This window comes from Mus pahari, chromosome 2 (assembly GCF_900095145.1).
Source record: "Mus pahari chromosome 2, PAHARI_EIJ_v1.1, whole genome shotgun sequence".
Lineage (NCBI taxonomy): Eukaryota > Metazoa > Chordata > Mammalia > Rodentia > Muridae > Mus > Mus pahari.
Window position 1 is genome coordinate 128,168,666 of NC_034591.1, and position 22,685 is coordinate 128,191,350.

At 50.9% G+C, this 22,685-nt stretch overlaps 1 protein-coding gene across 4 annotated transcripts in view; it reads right to left on the minus strand.

The window, feature by feature from the left end:
• Nucleotides 1–20,171, minus strand: part of Ssuh2 (ssu-2 homolog) — a 27,753-nt gene extending 7,582 nt beyond the window's left edge. The window contains exons 1-12 of one of the 4 annotated variants that reach the window (XM_021191548.1): nucleotides 20,127–20,154; nucleotides 16,408–16,506; nucleotides 15,913–15,994; nucleotides 14,068–14,197; nucleotides 12,763–12,823; nucleotides 12,332–12,456; nucleotides 11,029–11,091; nucleotides 9,399–9,484; nucleotides 8,199–8,291; nucleotides 7,381–7,486; nucleotides 6,650–6,757; nucleotides 3,155–3,301 (exon numbers count right to left, since the gene is read on the minus strand). In XM_021191548.1, the coding sequence (XP_021047207.1) occupies nucleotides 3,155–3,301; nucleotides 6,650–6,757; nucleotides 7,381–7,486; nucleotides 8,199–8,291; nucleotides 9,399–9,484; nucleotides 11,029–11,091; nucleotides 12,332–12,456; nucleotides 12,763–12,823; nucleotides 14,068–14,197; nucleotides 15,913–15,994; nucleotides 16,408–16,506; nucleotides 20,127–20,154 (1,128 nt within the window). Of the gene's footprint in view, nucleotides 1–3,154; nucleotides 3,302–6,649; nucleotides 6,758–7,380; nucleotides 7,487–8,198; nucleotides 8,292–9,398; nucleotides 9,485–11,028; nucleotides 11,092–12,331; nucleotides 12,457–12,762; nucleotides 12,824–14,067; nucleotides 14,201–15,912; nucleotides 15,995–16,407; nucleotides 16,507–20,126 lie in introns of those variants that run through there. The other 3 variants (XM_021191547.1, XM_021191551.2, XM_021191549.1) reach the window with 3 other exon arrangements.
• Nucleotides 20,172–22,685: the final 2,514 nt, after the last annotated feature.

A 22,685-nucleotide genomic window follows, 5' to 3' on the forward strand; every position in this document is an offset into this window, starting at 1 on the left:
CTCTCTCTCTCTCTCTCTCTCTCTCTCTCCTGCTAAGTGTTTGAAGTTTCTTCCTTCTTGATAAAATGTTCTTGAGTTTCCATGCCAATAGCATAATAGAGCCACTGGATGTCAGCCTTAAACATCCAACATGTCCTTCTCATCCCCAGATTAACCCCTCCATTATGGTTGAAGTGTGAGACCTCCCACACAGGTCCCTGTGCTTGAAAGGCTGGTTCCCAGCCGGGACTGCTGGTTTGGGAGGTTGTGGAACCTTCAGGGAGGTGGGTTCTCCCTGGAGGAAATGAGTAACCAGGATGGACCATACGAGGTAGAGCTGCCTCTCCTGCCAGTCCAATGCCTCTGCTTCCTGCCTCAGTCACCTCACCCTCCAGCTTTTCCAGCCACGGTGTCTCCCCCACTTCGATCGACTGTATCCTCTTAAACTGAAAGTCAGAATAAATCTCTCTTCCCTGAAGCTGTGGCTTGCTGGGTCTCTGGTTATAACAAGGAAAAAAGGAAACACAGCATCCCACTTACATTGAATGTTGAAGGAGAAATTAAAAGAAATCCCTTTATAGAAATGCACATATTTCTACCTGCAAGTGCTCAGACATAACAGAGAGAAGGCAAAAAATAAAATCAGATTTGCCCACATACATGTACACAGTTGAAATTAGGTAAGAGATCTGGTATTTCAAACAAGGTATGAGGGAAACTCAAGAGAACAGAGCTGAGCTCTATGTAAAACGGAGCATTCTGTGAAGAACTAGCTGATGAGATTTTCATATTTACTAATATTAAACTTCATTATCAGTGGGGTATGTATGAAGTAAAGCATTTGGCTTTGCCATGAAATTAGCAACTGAAGCTGTTTGCCTGCCCTTTGTTACGACTCTAGAAGAGTGAAGGATAAAACGGAAGTGGTCTGAAGTCTCATTGAATAACCAACTTTATTCAAAGCATCAGACAATGTATATTCTGAGTATATTCTTTAGTGTTAAGCAGGGTCACACAAGCAAAGGTCACACGAGTTCAGGCTGTATACAGTCACAAGGACAACTCGTGTTTGGAAACATCATTCTCAATACTAATGGTTAAGATGATGGGTAATCTAAGTGATGCCCACACCTATTCTCACACCCAGGAGGGGCAAGAAAGCACGGGCCAAGAACAACTCACATTAAGGAGAAGCAGAGATCGCAAGACTCTAGTTTTCTTTACTAGGACTTTCCTCACAAGGTCTCAGAAATCTCACACGACTTCACCCATGGACTGCATTCCAACACCCTCCACCCAACAAATGTCCCCAGCATTCCTTCCCGTCGTAGCACCCACCATCCCTCTCATGATGGGGCAGAAGCATCTTCAGTGAGGGTTATAATGGTGGGACAATGTACCTGAGCATATAAGCTGCAAGCCAGCCTGTTAGGGCAGAGCCGGTGTCTTCACAGTAGTGGTAGTTCCCACTGGGCTCTACAGCTCCAGTCCTGGGAGAGATGGAGACACTTTACCTAGCCGACTGTGACCCCTGCTGCCCTCATCAGTGTCACCAGACTGTCCGTCAGGACCCCCAGTGAATGGCTCACTAATCCCAGCAGATAAATAGCCAAACTGATATGGGAAAACCCAGGGCTCAAACAGTAGCAGAGAGGACGGACACAAAGTCTCTACATCTCTGCCCCATGTCTCTCCCTATCCAGACTCCTAGGGCTTTATCCTAGAAGGGTAGAGCATGCATAAACGGTATGGGTAAGATAGAACTTGGACCTCAGGGGAGAGTCCTGGATTGCTTATACAAGATCACATCCAGAGGCCACCACTGTTTCTGGCTGTTCCAAGTCAAGGGTAGGCATCATGGAATGACAGCCCTCTGGTTCCTCACAGTCAGGAGCACTGTGGCCCTTCATGACCCAGTACCGCCTTTCCAAAGCTGAACCTGCACTTGGGTCTACAGGGAGCTCCCTCTGCCTTCCCAGCGTCACCAGTAGAAGCCAGCCAGTTCACATTCTCTGATGCCCCAAACCACTTCTACTCAAAAACACTCCGAGAAACTCCTCCCATGAGCACACAGTAGGGATCCAGCAGCTGGATCTCCATCCTTCCATCACGGGTGTGTTTTTGCTTGGATTTTCCTGAAGTCTGAGAACAGACGTCTGTGGTTGGCTTTTCATGTTCTCTGTGACAAAAATGCCCAACAAAATCAAATAAGAAAGGGTTTGTTTGATTTCTGCTCATAATTCAGGGGTGCAGTCCATCACGGTAAGGAGGACATGGCAGTAGGAGCGTGAGACAGCTGGTCCCACGGCATCTATGGTCTGGAAGCAGCAGGAGATGGATGCTGGGTACTCATCTCACTTTCTCCTTCTTAACTCATTACAAGACCCCAGTCCAAAGTGAGGGGACAATGCCCAACTGCACTGGGATGGGTCTTGTCACCTCAATTTATCAAATCTAGAAACTCGCTCATACACATGCCCAAAAGCTGGATAATTGTAGATGCTGGCAAGTTCACAATTAACATTAGCCATCACAGTACCCATGAGTGACAGCCACCATAGACCTTCCATCTTGTGAGGAAACAGAAATGACATGGAGGTAACCTGGTGGCAGATTCTCATCCGCCAGCTAACATCTTCATAAATCACCCTTCAGATTTCTAGTATGCCCGTCCTTACGCCACCCTGGCCTCCTGGCTTCCAGGTGAGACCTCAGACCTGAAGAGTTCACTTGAACCATCTCAGTGCTGGCTGCATCAGCACTTCCCGCCCAGAGGATGGGAAGAAAGGGGCTGTGGCTATCTTTCATCATTCCTATAATGCTGAAGATGGCCAGAGGCTCATAGCAGAATCCAAACTAAAACAAGGACCAGCAATACCAGTTCCCACACACAGACAGGGGCTTTGGATTGGAAAAAAAGAGGCAAAGCCCCCACCATTTATCTTACAACTCTCATTTATTTTAGAATAACTTGGTTAGGAGAATTCTTGTGGGTTAAACATAGGTCCCACCAAAGGAGCTTCGTCAATAATCGACTCTTGACTGATGATTAACCGATTGTTCAGAAATACTTCCAGGGCTTGCGTGAAGGTCACCCAACATCACCAACATAACTAAACTCAAAGAATACTGCTGTCCCCTTGCCAAATGTGACCCCTGGAGTCTGGGGACACCATCAGAGGATGGTGCAGCCACAACAGTATCGCTCAGGGTAGTCAGCCATGTACACCTGGTGGTCGGTGCCATAGATGTAGTAGACAGAAGTCTTTCCTTGGTACCAGTAATGAACTTCTGTGATGGGGATCAACTCGATGGTCTGGCGCTGAGGAGACAAATGGCCAAACACACCTCAGAGTTGTACTCAAGCCTCTCACCTATGAGGCAGCATCAGCTCCCCATGGCCTGTGGAGTAACGTGCAGAGCTGGGTGCGCAGTGTGTTCTGCATCTTGCCCATTCTACATGCATCTCCTGCCGTGTTCCTGTATTAGTTCCATGTCTGCTGCTATGAAAAAAATACCCAGACCAGAAGCAACTCAGGGGAGAAAGGGCTCATTTGGGCTCATAACTCCAGGTTACCATCCATCTCCGAGAGGACATGACACAGGAACTTGAAATAGCTTGTCATATCCAAAGTTCAGAGCCGAGAGAGAATGAATGTATGCATGCCTTCTTGTGCTCATCAACCATCTCCACACCTAACCTAATCTAGGGCTCAAACCTAGAGAACAGTGCTATGCACAGTGGGTGGGTCTTACCATTGCGATGAACACAATCGAGACAATCCCCCACAGCTGTGTCCACGGGCCAACCTGATCTAAACAAAACCTTATTGGGAGAGACTCTTCCCAGGGGATCCCTGAGCGTGTCAAGTTGACAATGACAACTAACCGTCATTGTTCCTTCTCATGGCCTAGATCCTGGGAAAAACTAACTTATCTTCAGCCACTGTCTGATGTTAGGAGTGAAGCATGGGCACCGCCAGGGGACATCAGGGAAGCCACATGACATTTCCAGAGGCATCAATGTCTCCATGTGGTAATGGAGACGGGTGGAAAACCAAGTTGATTTCAACACTTTCATATCCAAACTACGATAGTAGTGATATCTGGAGTGGCTTACCAATTTGTATTTTGATTTTAAGATAAAATGTTAAAAAAATATCAATGTCTGTTGGATTCAATTGGGTTTATCTGCCCAGTGGTCTCTCAGTCACCACCTCAGTTGTGTGTCAGCATGGCCTCAGAGAAGTCTTTCTCAAACATTCTCTTTTTTTTTTTGTAGATGGGAAAGCAAGAGGCTCATGAGACTTCAGGCTGTGGACATCAAACTGTTCAAGCCAGGGCTCCTCACACTTAGTAGGTCCCCATGTCAAGCTCAGATAACCTCCCAGCATCCACCTCTTTCTAAAGAACCTGCCCCATAACAGGGTGTAAAACTCTATCTCACACAGAGCCTGCCTCATGGCCTCGTCTCCAGGCCACTCACATACCGTGTCCTCTAGGGCAGCAGGTGATGGAAGGACTCACACCACCCCTCCAAGAATATGATGGTCCCCAGACAGTGACCAGTGGGTACACATTGTCCCTCACCTCCCAGGATTCCCGGGACGTCCTGCCAAGCTCATGAGTAAATGTCCCCCACCATTCCCACATTCCGACAGCCTGATGCTGCACCCACCTCAGGTTGGAGCACTGGCTCCCTCACAGTCCAGTTCTCTGTAGAGAACTCTGAGGCATATGAAGCCTCTCTCCCATGTCCAGGGAAGACAGTGCCCGGAAGCCTGCAACCCAGCCTCCTGACCTCCAGGTAGGTGGTCACTGGGGTATGTCTGAAGTTCAGTGCTACCCTGGTATCAGACTGAGGCTGACATGCCACCTAGCCAGACTTCTTTCTTACCCCATCCACAGTCAGAGAGAGGAGCTCAGAGCCACTCTGGGTTTGACAGAGTCTGGCATGGGATCTGGCTTGGTTTTCTTTCTTTCTTTCTTTCTTTCTTTCTTTCTTTCTTTCTTTCTTTCTTTCTTTCTTTCTTTCTTTCTTCCTTTCTTTCTTTCTTTCTTTCTTTCTTTCTTTTTCTTGGTCCTCCTTAACCCTTCAAGTACACCTTCCTTGGTAAGTGACACACACATAGACATGTCTCGGGGAGGCTTCTGTAGAGCCCAACCCGAGACACGAACCAACTCCACCACTTTATGAACGCTGAAGGAAGGGTTAGTCCAAACCTCCAGAGAGTGCCAGAGCTGAGAACCAGGTACCACAGGTGTGTCCTGCAGTGTCTGGATGACTGCAAGGCCTCAAGTCCCACACCGCAGACCCCCCAACAGCCTGTACCAACTACCAGAATTGCTGCTAAAAGAGTTGCCATCCCTAATGAATGACTTCTGCTTTCTGGGCTAGCATTTGTGGGAATAGCCCAGGGGTGTCAGTTTGGATCAGGGGAAACCACAGAGATTATTAGTCCAGATTCTTGCCTTTCTAGAGTTTCGTTAGGATACTGAAAAGCTGGCAGGTTTCATGGAAAAGTCCAGATGCTAGAAACTCTAAAAACTCCCTGCCGTGTGCAGACATGCCGCTGAATGGAGACTGAGCCTTCGGAGGACCATCTAAGTAGTCTCCGGGCCCTGGGAGGCAGTGGGGTTTGCAATGGCTGAAGCTCACTTCTTAAGTCCCCTTCCAGATCCCAGGCAGCCTCCCTCCCTCTCTCCAACAGGAGAAATGTGTAGAGAAAAGGACTGGGGGGGGGGGGGGGGACGGTGACATTGGAAAAGACGGAAAGAAAGTGTGCTCTGCCGCAGGTTACAGGTTAGCCCCCTGTAAACTCTCACTTGTCCCAGCATTCAGGTAAGAAACCAGCCATGATGGCGGCAGTAGGAAGCAGCTGCCCCGGGATCACATGAGGATGCAGGAGACCCAGAATCTAAGCAAGCACTGGTACAAGGCTCAGGCTCCCCACAGCTAACCGCAAGCCAGTACCGGGGATATTTTTCTGTCCCTCTCTTGTTTTTTCTGTTTTTGTTTTTGTTTTGTTTTTTGTTTGTTTGTTTGTTTTATTGGTTAGGTTTGGTTTGGTTTGGTTTGGTTTTGAAACAAGGTCTCCCACTAAACCAGACAAGCTAGGCAGCAAGCCCCAAAGAACAGCCCGCCTCCCAGAGGTTGTAGCACTATAGCAAGATTTTTGTGTGGGTACTTGAGATCCAAATTCAAGTCGTCATGCTTGCACAGCAACCAATTTACTCGGTGAGCAATCTCTCCAGATCCCAAGAACGGTACTCTTGCTAGTCTGTGGTGTTTCTAGATGCACTACTGCCACCTAGTGGCTATCAGAGAGACTGTCCAAATGCAGAAGTGCACCTGCCTAACACCAAGATACTGGATTTCCTTTCTGCACTCTAAATATGAGGGAGTTACACTCAAAATCACACTAGGATTCATTTCCTGTGAATAAATCCCCCAGCCCTCTCTCCAAGTGACTGATAGCCCCGCCTGTCCCTTCAAGCCTCAAATGCTGGCCCTCAACTCCAGCCACACTGTCTCAGCTCTGAAGCTTCCTGGACTGTGCCTGATCCCCTGCACCCTTACTTCTTAAGGTAAAACCCCCAGTTTCCTCACTTTGAGTGAAAAGAGAAGCATCCCCAAGCCAGACCCTAATCCTCAGTTTCCCCGTCTCACCTGCTGAAGGATGCGAGCACGGGAGGCCAGCATGGTACTGTGTTCCTCGATGCCCCTCTGGGAGGCCAAAGAGATGTCCTGCAGGGGGAAATCCACAATGGGGTACACCTGGGGAGAGACAAACAGAGTGCCTCACTTTCTTTCCAAGAGCACCCCCTCATGGAGCTATGGAAGATGACAGGGCTGACTCCACTAGAGAGCAGAGGAGGCCCAGAGGATGCAGGGAAAGGCTCCAAGGCCGCATAGCAAGCTGAGGAAACCTCGTCAGACATCAGTCACAGCCTTGTTGGCTCAGAGTCCAGGACAAAGGAGGGTGCAGAGAGCCTATGCTTTCACTTGCATCTCATGTTACCCTGAAGACCATTTCTGTAGACCTACTATGTGCTGGGCATCGTGGTAAGTGCTGAGATTCAGCCGGGACTAAAGCAAGTGGATCATGTGTCACACCAACATTGAAACTGCCCACTGTGCACCAGGCAGGAACAAAACAAATGCCACAGAACCCCAAGTGGCGGGCTAGAAGCTTCATACAGCCCATACTTGAGGTCCCTGGGGTACCCCCAGTCCCAGCCTGCCGTATGAAGTCTCCCATGTGGAGACAAGCCTGTGTCCCTGACAATCCATCCTTTAGCTCATGACACTGGTAACTCAATGCCCTTTTCCACATGCACTCAACATCCCATCTCCCTGCCCTAGCGGATGCAAACTGCCTTGCCAAGCATGCCCCTTACCGTGGCATTCTCATCCCTGAAGAGATTTTCCCCTCTGGCTTTGGCAAGCAGCTCCCTGGGGCAGTGGAGGTGGTGTGGGGACACAAACTCAAACAGGCTGTTCTTCCTGGGAGGAGGGAAGGAAAGGGAAGCAGACTGCAAGCTTCAAATCAGTGATCAGCACACCCTGGGGGAGACGGGGGCGGAGGGAGTACGCAGCCTGAGGGGGCAGAGCCAGGAGCTGGAGGCAGTGCGCAGCCTCTGAGTGTCCCAACCTATGAGGAGCCAGTCCGCATGCGCCCTTGTTTGCCTAGGTTTAGACTAGTCAGGTGCAGGACAAAGGCTTCACAACAGAAACACACCCCTGGCTGACCTAAGGTAAAGACACAGTTTTATCCCAGGCATCAGAGTTAGGTGCTCAGTGACTGCCGCCCTGGCCAGTGGCAATGACAGAATGTGAACTTGAAGCCAGAGAAGGTGAGATGGCTCGGTGGGGAAAGGCGCCTGCTGCCAAGCCTGACACGCTGGGTTCAGTGTCTGGATCCCATATGACGATAGAAGAGAACCAACCCCTGCAGGTTGTCCTCTGACTGCCACAGGAGGGCCACGGGACTCACGTGCCTGCACGTGCACACATGCACCTGCACGCTTGAACAGGCTTGTGCTCACACAGGGGAAAAAAAAATAACTTAAAATTTAGAATACAAATAAACTCAGAGACAAAGGCAGTCTATGTCCCCTATCCCCACAGCCGTTCCTTCCTGGACCAGGAGGAAAAGGTCATCTGTAGCAGCCACACTCCCCACCTCCTCCAGGACTGGCACCTAGGTGTCACTTACCACATGATGACCAGCTGGGCAAAGTGCTCCAGCTTCCTCTCGCCCTTGCAGGTGGCGCATGTCTTGTTCCCTCTCCCAGAGCACGTACTGCACCTATGGCCACAGTGAGCAACCCTCTTCAATAGAAGACTCCCTGAGTGCAGTGGCGTGTTCCTGTCCACTGTCACCCTCCCTCCTCTGACAGCTGGGATCTAGTACCCCCCTAGCAGCCTACCTGCCCTACAGCCAGCCCTTGGTTCTTTGATTTTTTTTTCCCACCCTCTGTGGCCAGCCTGGGATCTCAGCCTAGCGGGTTACCTTATTCCATTTTTCTGGCAAAAACAAGCTAACACAAACATGGGCCCAAGTCAACACAATGAGAACCACCTTGGAATGTTCTTTGAACTGTTTAGAACAGAGCCTCCCTTCCCACTGGGCTGCTTAACCTGGTCCTGTCACCATTACTGCTTGGTGACACCGCTTAAGCGCCTGGATCCAGCTAGACCTGATGCCATCCCAGAAATATATTCTTGGGCTGTACAGTTGTTTGGGCCCATCAGTGTACTCTTTTTTGCCACAGCCAATTTGAACCCAGTGATTTTACTTGAAAATGAAATAAACCAGGGTTCAAACCCGAAGGCATTCTTCACTAGTCATGGTGGCAGGTGCAGTCGAGCTTGGCCAGCAAGGTTTGACTGTTAGCCAACCCAATTTTGAACATTTTCGCTCCTTGTAGTTTTTCTGTTTCCCTTTAAAGCTTATAAATAGTTTGAAGACATGAGTTATAAGATGTCACCACCCCACTGTATACAAAAATCCCAGGAGCAGAGATGAAAGTTGTGGGTTGTTTAGCCAACCACCCAGCTAAGCAGCTCTTCCAACTAGACCCTACTCTGAGGTATAAAGAAGGCTTTGCCCAGAGCTTGTGCTCAGAGTTTAAACTTGCCCTTCCAGCTTGTTTTTCTTGGAGCTCCCCCCACCCCCCACTTCCCGCCTCCCAACAGAGCCTTCATTCTCTCTTCTGCCCCACATGCTATTGGTGACTTCTTAATATGCCAGGCCATGAGACAAGCCTGCCCACATGCAAAGTCCAAGAGTATCTGTTACACACAGACTCTGAGGATGCAGCAGAGAGAGATGGGGAACCTTCCAAGGCACCGTGTTCAGAAAGAAACCTAAGACTAGAGAGATTTCTCCCACCCACCGCAAACCCACTCTTACCTGCGTCGGCCAGAGCCAGCACACAGGTGGCATCTCCGGGGCTGCTTGGCTTTGCGCTTGGTGCCGCTGCAGGATGAACACCTCACCTGTGAACGTGCCCAGCCTCAGCTGCTGGCTCCCAGAAGCAGGGCCCAGGCCACCCTGAGAACAGCTCCCAACACAGCCCCATGACCCTGACCCAGGTCTCTTCCTCCTTTTAGCCTTGACCAGTGGTTTGTGCCTTGTGGCTTGTGGTTTGTGGCTTGTGGGTTAAGGATTGGTGGCTTTGGCCCCTGCCAGCACAGGGTTCCAAGATTTCATTCACATCCATAGATCTCTTTCTGTCTGATCCCCACCCTCAGATCTGCCTTCAACCAATTGTCTGGAAGGAGTCAGAAGCATTGTGGCTGACCACTAGGGTGAAGGTCAGAGGTCTTTCTTAGGAAAGCACCCAGGGGTGGACTCCTGACATTAAAAACAAGCTCAGGGAGAAGGGAGAGGAGGTAGGAAGCCAGGAAGGAGGAAAGAAAGACCCCTGGGAACCTAGGTAGGGGGAAAGGGCTGCAAACAACACAGGAGGAAAACATGGAGGAGGAGGCATGGAGAGGAGAGAAAAGCTAGGTACAACCCACTGGGTCACATTGTGATCAGGTGAGAGGTGAGGGCCCAGCAGGCCCCTTGATGGAGAGAGAGACAAGATGGGACCACACGTCAATGTGCATCTGATGACAGGCTCTAACCGGGAGCCTTGGCTTGAACTAGCCTCCAGAGCCATTGGATTCTTTCCTTTGATGCCATGGCATGCTGTAGCAGCCTGAGCAGACAACTCAAGCTCCTTCTTCTTCATCCCCCAAGTCCTCTGAACTTCACCTCTCTGTGTCCACCTCCCATGTTTTGGCCATCCTCCACGGAGGGGTCTGTCATGTGTGCCTGCCCTCATAACCAAGCAACCATCAACCATCTTGGGACATCAGCCACGCCCCTTGCAAAAGATCATACAAGCTGGGGTTGTTGGCTGCTTATACCCCTCACGGAGGGGTGGGAAGAGGGTCACAAGACCTTCACCTGAGTATCCAGCCCCTGTCTATCACTTGTCACGTTAACTCTGCCTCAGGGAGGCAGGAGAGTATAGAGGTCTGGGAAGAGGAGGGAAAGGGGGCTCCATCTATGCATTCATGCCCTCTCCCTGCAGGATAACGAATTTCGGGTTCAGCATGGGGGGGGAGAAGCATCCACATCTCTGTAAGCATCTCCCATCTATGCTTTCTAAAGAATCCCAGCAAACTCATTGGTTCTCCAGAATGAACTTGGGTGAACTTGTGTCTGGGACCTTAGAAGAAGGGATAGACACTGTTTTCATCTTTCCTTGGGAAGGCATCTTAGCAACAGGGGCCCGTTCTTTTACAGGGACCAGTCCTATGCAGATCCTCACTGCCTGTTGGGTGGAAGGTGAGAAACCTTTAAACTGAATCATCAAAGTATGAGGGGGGTCACTGGAGGCACCCAATCTGACTGTCCCAGTCACAGATGGGAAATTGGAGGCTTAGAAAAGGAAGATGCAGGGGGTCTCTAGGCTCTTACCAGCCCTGCGATCCCTATACCCACCCCAACACTCGCACAGGGACAGGTCATATGTCCTACCATGACTCACCATGCCAGCCCCATGGCAGCCGCTGCACTTGTAGCGACCACGCCCGTGGCATTTGTGACATTCCTGAAATGCAAGAGTTCTCTTTGGGTGGATGTCCTTAAATAAGATCCCTCCCAACCCTAGGATGCCAAAGGGAAAAGTAAGGGAAAAGGGTGCTTCCGGGGAGCTGGGGATCCAAAAGGGCCTTGAATGCCCAGCCAAGGTCTCGTGTCAGCACATCCCTAAGCCAAGGTCAGGCTTTCTCACACGTCAAGAAGGGGATCCCCTGAGTTCTCAAACTACCTCATACTCTAGTTTCCTGGCTCGCTAAACCACAAAGGCTGGTGGCACCTGCAGTCACCTGGTAGCTCCTCATGTGGGTCTCAAGAACACAGAAAAGGCAAGAGGCTAGCTGCTAGAACCTATCATCCGACGAGAGCTTTTGCACCACCCAGAAAAAGAGTGGGGTGCTCTTGTGGCCTCTTATCCTTCTGGTACCTGTGAGAACTCCCAGAGTCAAATTACATTCTTAAATGCAGACTCCAAGAGAAAGCATCCAACTGTGAGACAAGAACCCAATGAGGGTGTCAATCAACCACCAGGTTTCCCCACACTTCCTGCTAAGACAGATTTCTATACAACAGATGGACATCAACCCTACTGTCCTACTGATGTCCGAGGAAAAGCTCACTAGGGTGTGTGGGTGTGTTTGGCGGTATTAACGTTGTATGCTTATATGTGCACAGGCCACATGGAAACCAGCGGTCATTGTCACAGGTCTTCTTCAACCACCCTCTGCCTTCCTTTACGAGAAAAGATCTCTCCCTGAACCTGGAGCTCAGCGGTTTGGTTAGGCGGGATGGATAGTGAGCCCCAGAGGTCGTCCTGCCCTCTGCTTCCCCAGTGATGGAGTTACAGGTGCAAGCCAGCTTTTTACATGTGTGCTGAGAATCCAAACTCCACCTCTCTGCTTGCTCAGCAAATCATCTATCCACTGTGCTTCGGATTTTAGCTCATGCCCATTTCATCCAGTCCCCCCACTTGGCTTACTGTCGGATGAAAAGCAAGCATGCATGCACGCACGCGCACAGCTGCCCTCGGAATGTTGTCCCTGGCTCTTTCCAGCTGGCGATGGCCCCCTCGCTGTGTGAATGCTGCCTCCCCAAGATGCATGCTGTTCTCCAGCTGGGTTTGAGTGTTACCCCAGGAGTAACCTACCAGGCTGAGCTTGAGGTGCCTCTCCTCAAAGGAGAAAGTCTGATGAACTTAGAGGACCTGAGAAATAGACTTAGAGAGCGGTATGGATGAGCCAATCAGCCGTTACCTTGACCAGGGAGGAGTGGGGCACTTGGAACTTTCTGGTGTCTTCCTGGAACATCGGAGGCACCTGGACCTTCATATCCCAAAGCCTAGGGGAGGTGCCTCTCTGTGGTCCATCCACCGAGTGGTCTGACACAGAAGGGGATCATCATAAGGACAGTGAAGGACAAGAGGGAAAAGCTTTTGAGTATCCAGCACACGGGAAGGCATCCTCCTTGGTGCGCATCATGAGCTGGGGATGCACCTCCCAGGGTCAGCTCTGAGGAGTCTCTGAGATGAAAGCCATCCCATCATGTGATAGTCAGTGGGGGAAACTGAGGCTCCACAAAGGCGAGCATCAGATTCAGTGTTAGTGGTTGACCCACATCGTGAGATGGTTCCCCAAGCCCCAGCCTTGTCCCTGCCAAGCAAACTGACTCCAGACAGTTCACTCACTGGTTACGGGCTGAAACGTCCACTCGCTGACTCTGGATTCGCTGAAGGTCTCCAGCCGATACTACAGAGGAAAACACCAGTATGTCACAAGCAGTGTCCCTTCCTGATGACAGTACTAAGCTGCAAAAGGATGAAGCTTCCACCCGCATGGGCTGCCAGGAACCAAATGTGACCCTTGCTATAGGACCCCACCCAGAGCAAGCCCAGCTCCCTGTGAAGTTTCACAGAGGAACCACCTACACAGTAAATCCTACACAGGGCAATGTGTGCCCATGGTACACGGAGGCCCCAGGTTCCCTGCTCTAAGCACCCCTGACTTATGACAGGGTCCTTCACCTTGGTCCTTAGGCACAGACCTAGGGTGAGCTTGGGCCTCACCTGGGCCTGGGGTGGGGGAGGATGGTGGCATGTGTGCTCATTTGCATGTATGTGGAGGTCAGAGGACAGCTTCAGGTACTGTTCCTCAGGAGTTAGCTACCTTCTTTGTGATGCAGGGTCTCTCCCTGGTCTGAAACTGACCAACTAGCTGAGCTGGCCAGCTATAGAGCCCCAGAAACCCTCCTGTCTCCACCTCCCCAATGCTGGAGTGATAGGCACATAGTACCACATCCAGCTTTTTTAATGTGGGTTCTGGGGGCTGAGCTCTGATCAACATGCCTTTGTAGCAAGCATTTTATGGACCGAAGTATCCCTTCATCCGGTCTCTCTCTCAAGAGAGAGGAAATGGAGGCAGTGGTCTGACTTGAGGAGCTCTTGTCACTGACAAAGACCATAACACTAGTAAATGTGACCTGAGTCTGTCCCCTAGCCCTGTCGGAGACTGAAATACCTTCTGCAGTATGGCTGTCAGAGGTGAGGTTTCCCCAATGCTAAGGTACAGGCATGGCTCGTGAGACACAGAGGTGAGCCAGGGTCTGTAAAATAGAGGGCCCTTCCGAAGCCTGTACCTCATGGAAGGAGGCAAGGAGGTCCAGACTTCAGGTCGGCAAGCCTGACTTGGAGCCCAGGACCCATCACATCTATGGGTAATTGGACAAATATCTCAGCCTCTCCTGATCTCTGGTGGTGGCTCCAGACACTGGGGACAACACTGCACTGTGACAGACAGTGAGGGCATAGGACAGGCTCTCACCTCTTTCCATGCGTCTAGTGCATGTGAGGTTGTCAATCAAGATGGAGATTTTCATGTTCTGCTTATTATATAGATACAGAGAATGGAGGTTGTAGTAGAGATTGCTTGCAGACACCCCAGGACCAACGTCCCCTCTCCCAGTGTCCCCAGATCCCCGGATGTGGCCTTCCTACCCTGCAGAGGGTTTGCTGCCTCAGCTCCTGAATGATGAGGTTGCCAGCAGCCGCACTGCTATAACAGCAATGGGAGTTCACGAAGCTGAGCAGGGCCTCACGGGCCACCTCCTCGGTCACCACAGGGACTCTGCTGGGGAGAGGGCATAGGAGCACAGGTCTGGGAGGGACCTGTGGGTTCACCATCACCAGTCCTTTAGTGTGTCAGGGAGCACTGGGGCCCTATGAGGACAATATCCAAGGCCTGAGGGCCTGGCTGCTCTGAGGACTCAGTGCAGGAGGCTTCTAGCCAAGGGGACCACATGGCAGGATAGAACATTCTAGATGGCCTCAAACCCCACATTAGGCCAAGTATGAAGCTTAGGAAAGTTGAGAATATTAAAAATACTAATAAAGTAGTCACCTGAGAAAGTCAATGTAAAGAGAGGAAAGATGAGTTAAGGCTGACAGTTTCCATGGTCCCTTGACTCCATGCTTCTGAGCTCAGGGTGGGGCAGAATGTCATGGTGGGAGCATGAGGGGGTGCAGAGCAGCTGCCCTGGAGGACAGGAAGCAGAGAGCACAAGAGGGAACCAGGAACCTGCTTCCTCCACCAAGACCCACCCCCAACTGTTTCTGCCTCCTCCCAAGGAGACCATCCAGCTGTGGCTAGCAAGGGGTAAATCCAATGGCAAGGTGGGTGCCCCCAAAGCTCTCCAATGAGGGGGGGATGGGGGGATCAAGTCTCTGGCACAGAGGCCTCCTGGCTGTCTCATTTCCAAACTGTACCAGATGAATCGTACTGCTTCTACAGATGGGCTCTAGAGATGATGCCACATGGCCTTAAGGAGGCAGAAACCAACTACCTAAGGTCCCCTCCTTCAGGGAGCTGGTTCTTGTCCAGAATTGTGAGCATGAAAGACAGAGGCTGGCCCAGCAGCCTCAGCCTGAATGTAGCAGAATCCTAGCCACCCCTCTCTCTGGGAAGCTTTCTCCCCGAAATCCAGGTGCCTCCTCATGATGCCCTTCCCCCAAACACCTCAGTAAGAAGGATCCTTTGGCCTCCATCTCCATCCTCCCCACATGCTCAATTTCCCCAGTGCCCAGTAGGCCATGTGCTCCCTACTCCTAAATCCCATTGTTCCCAGCACGGCCAGGACTGGTGTGGTGTCCCAAGTGGGTAACAGAGCCAGCCTGCCAGCTGGTACCACATGAGTTCATGGGGGGCCAGAGAAGCAGACACAGAAGAGGAGTGTCTGCATACAGAGGAATGGGAGCCCCAGGAGGCCCCTCCAGGCAGACCACATGCTCAGCTACACTGTACATTAGGGAAGGAGCCTCACCCCATCCCTTCTGCACAGAGCTGGCTGGAACCCAGAGCTCTGTGACACATGCTCTCAAAACAAGGAAGGTGTACATGGGGCCCCTGGGGAAAGGATTAGGGGATGGAGGACTTCAGCAGCGGAGAGCCAGAGTCAATGTTTGAGCAGCAAGAACCAGGCAGGCATGTGTCTCCCAAGCTCTGCAGTGGCAGGGCAAAGGCTGCCATGGATAATACACACAGAAATGAGTGTGGCCGGATTCCAGTATTACAGGACTTACAGAAACAGCCTGGGGCTGGGATTGGCCCCAAGGCCAGAGTTTGCAAAGCCCTCATATGGTCTATGGTTTGCACCCTTCAAGAGTCTGGCACCTTCCAGATTCCCAGGCCACATCCCCAGGGAGGGAGATCTGATTTGGTGGGTCTGGCATGCAGAAGGTATTCCCCAGGTTTCTCAATGACTTCTGGGACAGCATCAGGGCTGAGCACCCCCAAAGAGAGCTCCCGCGGGGAAACGGGGCATGTGGAAATGCACTGAGACTCACCTGTGCTCCAGGACTGAAGACCAACATGCAGGCTCCTGGGACCTCCCCAGGGCCTCCAAAGGCGGGAAGAAGACCTGCCTTCCTAGAGGAGAGGAGGGGAGGACATCAGCCTGGCTAAGAAGAACTGGTATTGATGCAGCGAAGGAAAGGCTGGCCCGGTGCTAGATCAAGGCCAGCCTGGGTTACAGAATGAGTTCAAGGCCAACCTGTGCTATAGGGAGACTTAAGAAGGAAGAGAAGGAGGATGACCAGGAGGAGCAGGAGAACCAAGAGGAGGAGGAGGAGGAGGAGGAGGAGGAGGAGGAGGGGGAGTGAGAGGAATTTCAGGGCCATAGAATTCTCCCCACTCCCCTCTCATCCCACCTCCCACTTGACCATGGCAAGGACCCTCAGACCCCAGGAGAAAGGGGAGCTTGCTCAGCACGGCCCCAACCACCCCCAAACCAGCAAGCGCCCTGGGAAGAAACGGTGGTAACCATGACCGCTCTGACTCACCACGCCCTTGAAGATGCCAGTCGTAGCTGGGCAATCCCTCGAGGAGCTCATCAGGGGGCATCACAGGACTCTCAGCCTCAAAGCTGAGGTCAGTCATGCCTGCCATGAAGACAAAGAGTCAGGGGTGGGAGAAGGGCACAGAGTGCCAACCTTTGCAGCGTCGGGGGAGCTGGGACGGAGTCAGCAGTGACTGCAGCCAGGGGAAGCTGAAGGATGAGGGTGGGTACACACAAACACCTCATTCTTGGGGTCGGTGCTTCTATCAAACCCTAGATTGGGCCGAGGATAGTGTTTTAGTGGTAGAACGTTTCCCTAGCACACACACGGACCCGGGTCTGAACCCCAATATGAAACAAACATCAGGAAACCCTCTAGATCTTCACTTCCGCCAAAAGTAAATGCTATGTCAGGTCTTGCTCTCAAGGAGAGCAGCGGGCGTGGAAGACAAAGCGGAGGGGTGCTGAGGATTGTAACTTGAGGCTGGGGACAGTGGAAGGAGAAGTGGAGTATCATGAACACTGCCCCACCCCTGCCACCCTTCCAGTTAGGAATGCCCTTCTCTAAAAATCCCGCCTGCATCTGAAGCTTTTTCTCAAGGTCAAAAGCATACAGAGGAAGGTTTTTAACTAGAGGGAGCATCCTTCTTGGCCAGAAGAGGGGTAGCTGTGATACAAAGTAACAGGGTCCCAAAGTCTTCCAATTGTTTGCTTTGAATGAGGTTTGCTCGTTTAAAATGTTTACCTACCAGGGACCAGACATCAGCTGCTTCTGTAAAGCGATAGGTGAGAGGTGTTTGCTCTCTGTGGGGTGAAAGGTCCCTGTTTCATCGACTGGATGTCTCTGTTAGCATGAAAACAGCCACACCCGGCTGAAAGAGTGAGTGAGACTTTGTCCCAATCCGCTGTTTTGTAGGGAATGAGGTAGGGGTGAGGGTTGGCTCCTGTGCTATATCTTGTTATCTACCTTGGACCCTCTCCTGCCCGTTTATGGAAATACTCCCCTACAGGGAAGGACTGGGGTGGTCAGGAAGACAGAGGCTGAACTAGGCTGGGCCAGGAAAATCCATCCATTGTAGTTCCCAAAGAGCTCAGCAAAGATCAAGGTTGGGGCTAAATGTAGCCAAGTCATAGAGGGGTCTAGGGTCACCATGGCTGCATGTAGTTAATGGCCTAGGTCCTCCACCATGCCATCCCAGATGTCACACAGATATGCATAAACTATGCCCCCCTTCCATCAAAATAAAGTAAGTCACATTGATGCCCATAGAATGGGACTGTGTGAGGCAGCCTCCAGCCCTGAGTTTGGTGTATTAAAAGAAAAGAGAGAGAGAGAGAGAGAGAGAGAGAGAGAGAGAGAGAGAGAGAGAGAGAGANGAGAGAGAGAGAGAGAGAGAGAGAAAGAAAGAAAGAAAGAAAGAAAGAAAGAAAGAAAGAAAGAAAGAAAGAAAGAAAGAGAAAAACACTCTGTCCCTGTGCTGAACATGATGATGTGTGCTCCTTTAAAATAGAAAACAACAATGAAAATGTTAAGTGTGGAAAGAAAGGCCACTTCTGTCTCCTGGGGACAGCCCTGGCTGTCAAGCAGCCTTGGGTCAGCCAGGGCATCAAACTCCAGCCCTCAAAGGGGAGACAGAGAAAGGCCATGTGGCCGCAGTGGCCTCCTAGCAACCAAATAGCAGGGACAGGAAGACAGGAAGAATGGGAGGTGGGTGACTCCAGTCCCATCCATCAACCTGGAGCTGCTCTGACTCTGAGGCAGTCCCAGTGCCTCAGTGCTAAACTCATGTCACCATTCTATCCAAACAAGAAGGGACTCCAGGGTGACCCCCAGAAGGGCACATTTCCTGTGCCATAAATGGAGAAGAACAGGACTATAGAGGCCACCCACATTGTGCCACACTGTCCCCAGGGCATGGGGATGAGTTTAGGGGTCACTATCTGACTGAGTACCCCACCCTGTCACATATGGCGCTATCTAAGGTCACACAGGAGCACTCTCCCCATTCTATATGATTGCTACACGTCCCCATTCATAGAACACCCAAACTAGGCCCGGAGATGCAACCTGAGGCCACCAGCCCACACAAGCAGAGCAGAAAGAATAAGTGCTCAGAGCTCAGGCCCTGCCTCTGGGTCCCCAGGGCCTCTGCACCTGTCTCTAAGTCCCCAAGCAATCTGCTGCTGAGATTTGCCTTGCAATGACAGATGGAGAGGCAGGGTCTCTGCTTGCCAGCCACAAACTAATTTTCTTTTGCATGAAAGGACCATTCTTGTGATGGAAACCACAGTTAACTAACAGAGAAGCCCTCTTGTCTTTTATCTTTCACAATGCTGTTCTTTCTGGATCAGAGCCTTCTCTGTCTTAACAGGATCCCAGGGTGATCCTCTCCAGAGAGCCAGGATCTCTTCGCATATCTGCCCATCTCATCCTGTCCCACTCCTCATCCCTTTCAGTGTGTGAGCGCCCCCTCTGGACACTGGGGAAAAGAGCAGGCATTCAGTGGGCCTATATGAGCATCAGGCATGCGAAGTATGAGTGTGTGTAACTTCATTTGAGCATGTACAAGAGACATTCAGACCTCTCTACATCCACCCTTCCTATCACACTCCTGCCTCTGAACGCTCAGCTCTCTGTTTCAGTCCCAACAGCCTTAGAAAACAAAGTTCAGAGAGGTTGAGTGAGCTGAGCTGAGTCACCCAGCAATTAGGAGGTAGAGCCTGGAGCGGAATCTAACTCTGACTTGCTAGCTTAGCCTAGTGGGAAGGGAAATGCCATCTGTAAATTCAAGGTCTTCTGAGGAGCCATAGCTTAAGGATAAAACTAAAAATAAAAATAAGATGGCACTGGGTATGCAAAGATCTTTAGTTCCAGGATCCATGATGTTTCTGAGTCACAGACCTCTCTAGGGATCCCCATAAAAATGTTGAGCCTTTCACTGCACCCTCAGAAAAGCCATTCAGTGATACTATACCCATACTCTCACATCCAGACCTCCTAACCCAATTTCCTTTTACACGGGGGGTGGGGGGGGAGTGGAGGCTCAGAGATGTTAAGTGTCTTGGTCCAAGACCACACAATGCAAACCAAAGCCAGGACTTGAAAAATGTCCCCAACTCTCCATCTATTGCTGCTCCAACCACCACCACATTGCCTGTTCCAACCCAGGGATAAACTTTCCATTAAACATAGTCCATTTCCTCTGAAACCTGTTTCCTTCCTTGGGTTTGAAGCAGCCCTTCGATCCCATTGTATTTATGTCCTGCTAATGACGGACGGGAGTCACCAGGGCTGTGACACCAGTGGTCACAACCAAGCAAGAAGGGATGGAGATTTGGGCAGCGGTGGTGTGGGATTCGCTGCATCTGGGAGTGTGAGAGAAGAATCCTGAGGTTTTCAGGCTTCTATTCGGCTTCAGAAGAGAGTGGTCACTACCACCTGGAGAAAGAAGGGAAGAAAGAGCCAGCACACATGGACAGGCCACAATAGACAGGAAGATGTCGCTGGGGTAGCTGTGGCTTTCTGCCCCATGCCCGTTGCCCCAAGGCAGATAATAGAGAGGTTGTGGGCTGTCATGAGCTGTCTTTCCAGAATAAAGAAAAAAAAAGGGGGGGGAGGCAGGTGATCAGGACAGAGATGCTGGTGAAAGAGAGGTGATACACAGCTAGGTCTTGCTCAATGTTGGCTACAGAAGTGTCCCCTCCACCCCAGTCTCTACTCACTGTCCTCCTCACTCAGGTCCCTGTCCATGGTCGAGGCGTCCAGCCAAGTAAAGAGTCTGTGCTCCTGAGGACCGAGGTTCTGACCTGAGTGACTACCCTCAGCCCCTCCCAGCCCATTGTTACCGATCTGGACATAACAGAGGCAAAGCCACCATATGTCCGTCAGAGCAGAGCCCCGCCCTATGTCCCCCAGGTCCTTGAGAGTCCCACAAGAGCCTTTCACTTGCCAAGCTCACGTGCAAGTTCTAGAGATCTGGGTCCCTGCTGCATTCAGTGTGGGTACTCACATCCTGCCATTGTTCCCAGCCAAGACTCAAAATCCTTCTCTGTCTGACCTAAGCCCGAGTTCCAGGTCATCTTGGTTCTCCATATACCAGTCCAGAGCAGGCTTTTAAGTCCCTCAGGAGCACATGGAATTGGTGAGCTACCACAGGAGACTGCCTGTCAAGGGAGAGACTACATAGGTTTTCAGACTGCCTGGGGTGCCTAAAGTCTAGGCAGAATTTGTCTCTTGTCTTTTGAAAGCTTGGAACAGGAGCGCACACAGCACATCGCAGACAAAACCAGGGCTCCAGCCAGGATGTGGATCATCCTGAAACCACTCTACCTAAGCCCTGGGAAACCCCTGTAGAGTTGGCTGGGAAAGTGTCCAGGGGCTGGAAGACAAGCATCTGGGGACAATCCTACCATTGAACTAAGCCCCGGATTTCTCTGAATTGGGTGCATGTGTTTAAGGTCGTGGATGGGTAGGTGGGTGGGTGCATGAGTGTATTGCATGTGCGTATGGGCACATGTGTGCATGAGTGTGTGTGTGTGTGAGTGTGTGTGTGTGTGTGTGTGTGTGTGTGTGTGTGTGTGTGTGTGTGTGTGTGTTCAGGCATGCACACATGTGGTATAGACACCTCTGGTGTTGATTCTCAGATACTATCCACATTTTGTTTGAGACAGTCTCATCAGCCTGGAACTCACCATGCAGGTAGGCTAGGCTGGCTAGCCAGGGATCGTCTCTCTCTGTCTCACTATTATTAGAAATGTACGTCCAACCTACCATATCCAGCTTCTTATATAGATTCTGTAGATCTTTTGTTGTTGTTGTTGTTGTTGTTATTGTTTGTTTGTTTGTTTTTGAGACCGGGTTTCTCTGTGTAGTCCTGGCTGTCCTGGAACTCACTTTGTAGACCAGGCTGGCCTCGAACTCAGAAATCCGCCTGCCTCTGCCTCCGGAGTGCTGGGATTAAAGGTGTGCACCCTTCATGCTCACACACCCTGTGCTTTACTGACTGATCCATCCCTCCAGCGTCCTCTGCAGACTGGGAAAGATCTTTGCAAGCCTTTTGCCGGGAGACAGAAAAATCTTTCATCCCTCACCCTAGGAAGGCCATCCCGCTCCTCCAGATGAGTCTAAATATTAACCACCAAAGTGGGTCTCCCAGTGATAGGTGTAGAGGGCTTGAAAGTTGGTCCCACCCCCAACCCCACTGTGGCCTTAGCTGGGCTTCCTCTGGGGCTAAGAGTGTCCCCTAACCAAGGTCATGGTGCTATGGTCTGACCTGAGTTGCCTAGCCCACCAATACTCATGGGGATGTTTCAGGACACTCCTTAACCAAGACAGGCTCACTGTCACTCTGGAAAGCCTGGGTGGCCACAGTGCTTAAGAGACAGCTCCTGTGCTGTGTGAGCTGCATTCCCCTTCCCCACTCACTGGCACCCTCAAGAGGACGCTGGGATCCACAGCAGAAATGCCACACAAGCTTGACTTAAGAACAGACAACTCAATGCTCATAGATGGGTTTTTATTATGGGTAAAAGTACAGAAGTTCCTCACGGGGAGAGCTGTAGATGTTTTATCTCTGCAGACACAGAAGTAAGAACAACACCCTGAGGAAGCCCCACAGTCTGTGGGTACTTGCTTACACCGAACAATAATTCCAAGGCAGGGAAATGGCATTCATGGCTACAGTTGACCACGGATATGTATGCTTATATCTGAGAGTATGTGTGCGAGCATGTTTGAGTTCAAACTTGATACATGACAGGTCAACAGACAGGTATACGGACAACAGACTGATAGACCAATGACAACATAACTGTAGCTTAGTAAAGGGGCCCACCATTTTATCTGGGGTGTCTCATGCAGCAAGCCATGCTTGCCTAAACTCCTTTGGCATTTGAAAGAAGCAGCCACAGGGAGTGATTTCAACAGCAAGCAGAAAGGAACAGAATATTAAACAGGGCTAAGTACTAGGAGTTACAAAAATATCCAGGCTGCAAAACTGCTAGTAGCCGCTATCTCTCAGGGAATACAAAGTGCCCATCAGCAAGAGTGACAGTCCTTGGCTATACCCCTGCAAGTTTAAGAATTCATAATAGCTCTTAAAATGCATGGACAAATGGGGATTTAGCTCAGCGGTGGAGCCCTTGCCCAGCATGCTCTGGGGGGGGCAGGGTGGAGAAGCTTCTAGAACCTTCTAATCTTGCTTAGGGATTAATAGGGGATACCGTGTGGAATTGGGAACAATCACACCCATCACCATGTTGCTTCTCTGTTGTGAGCAAGGG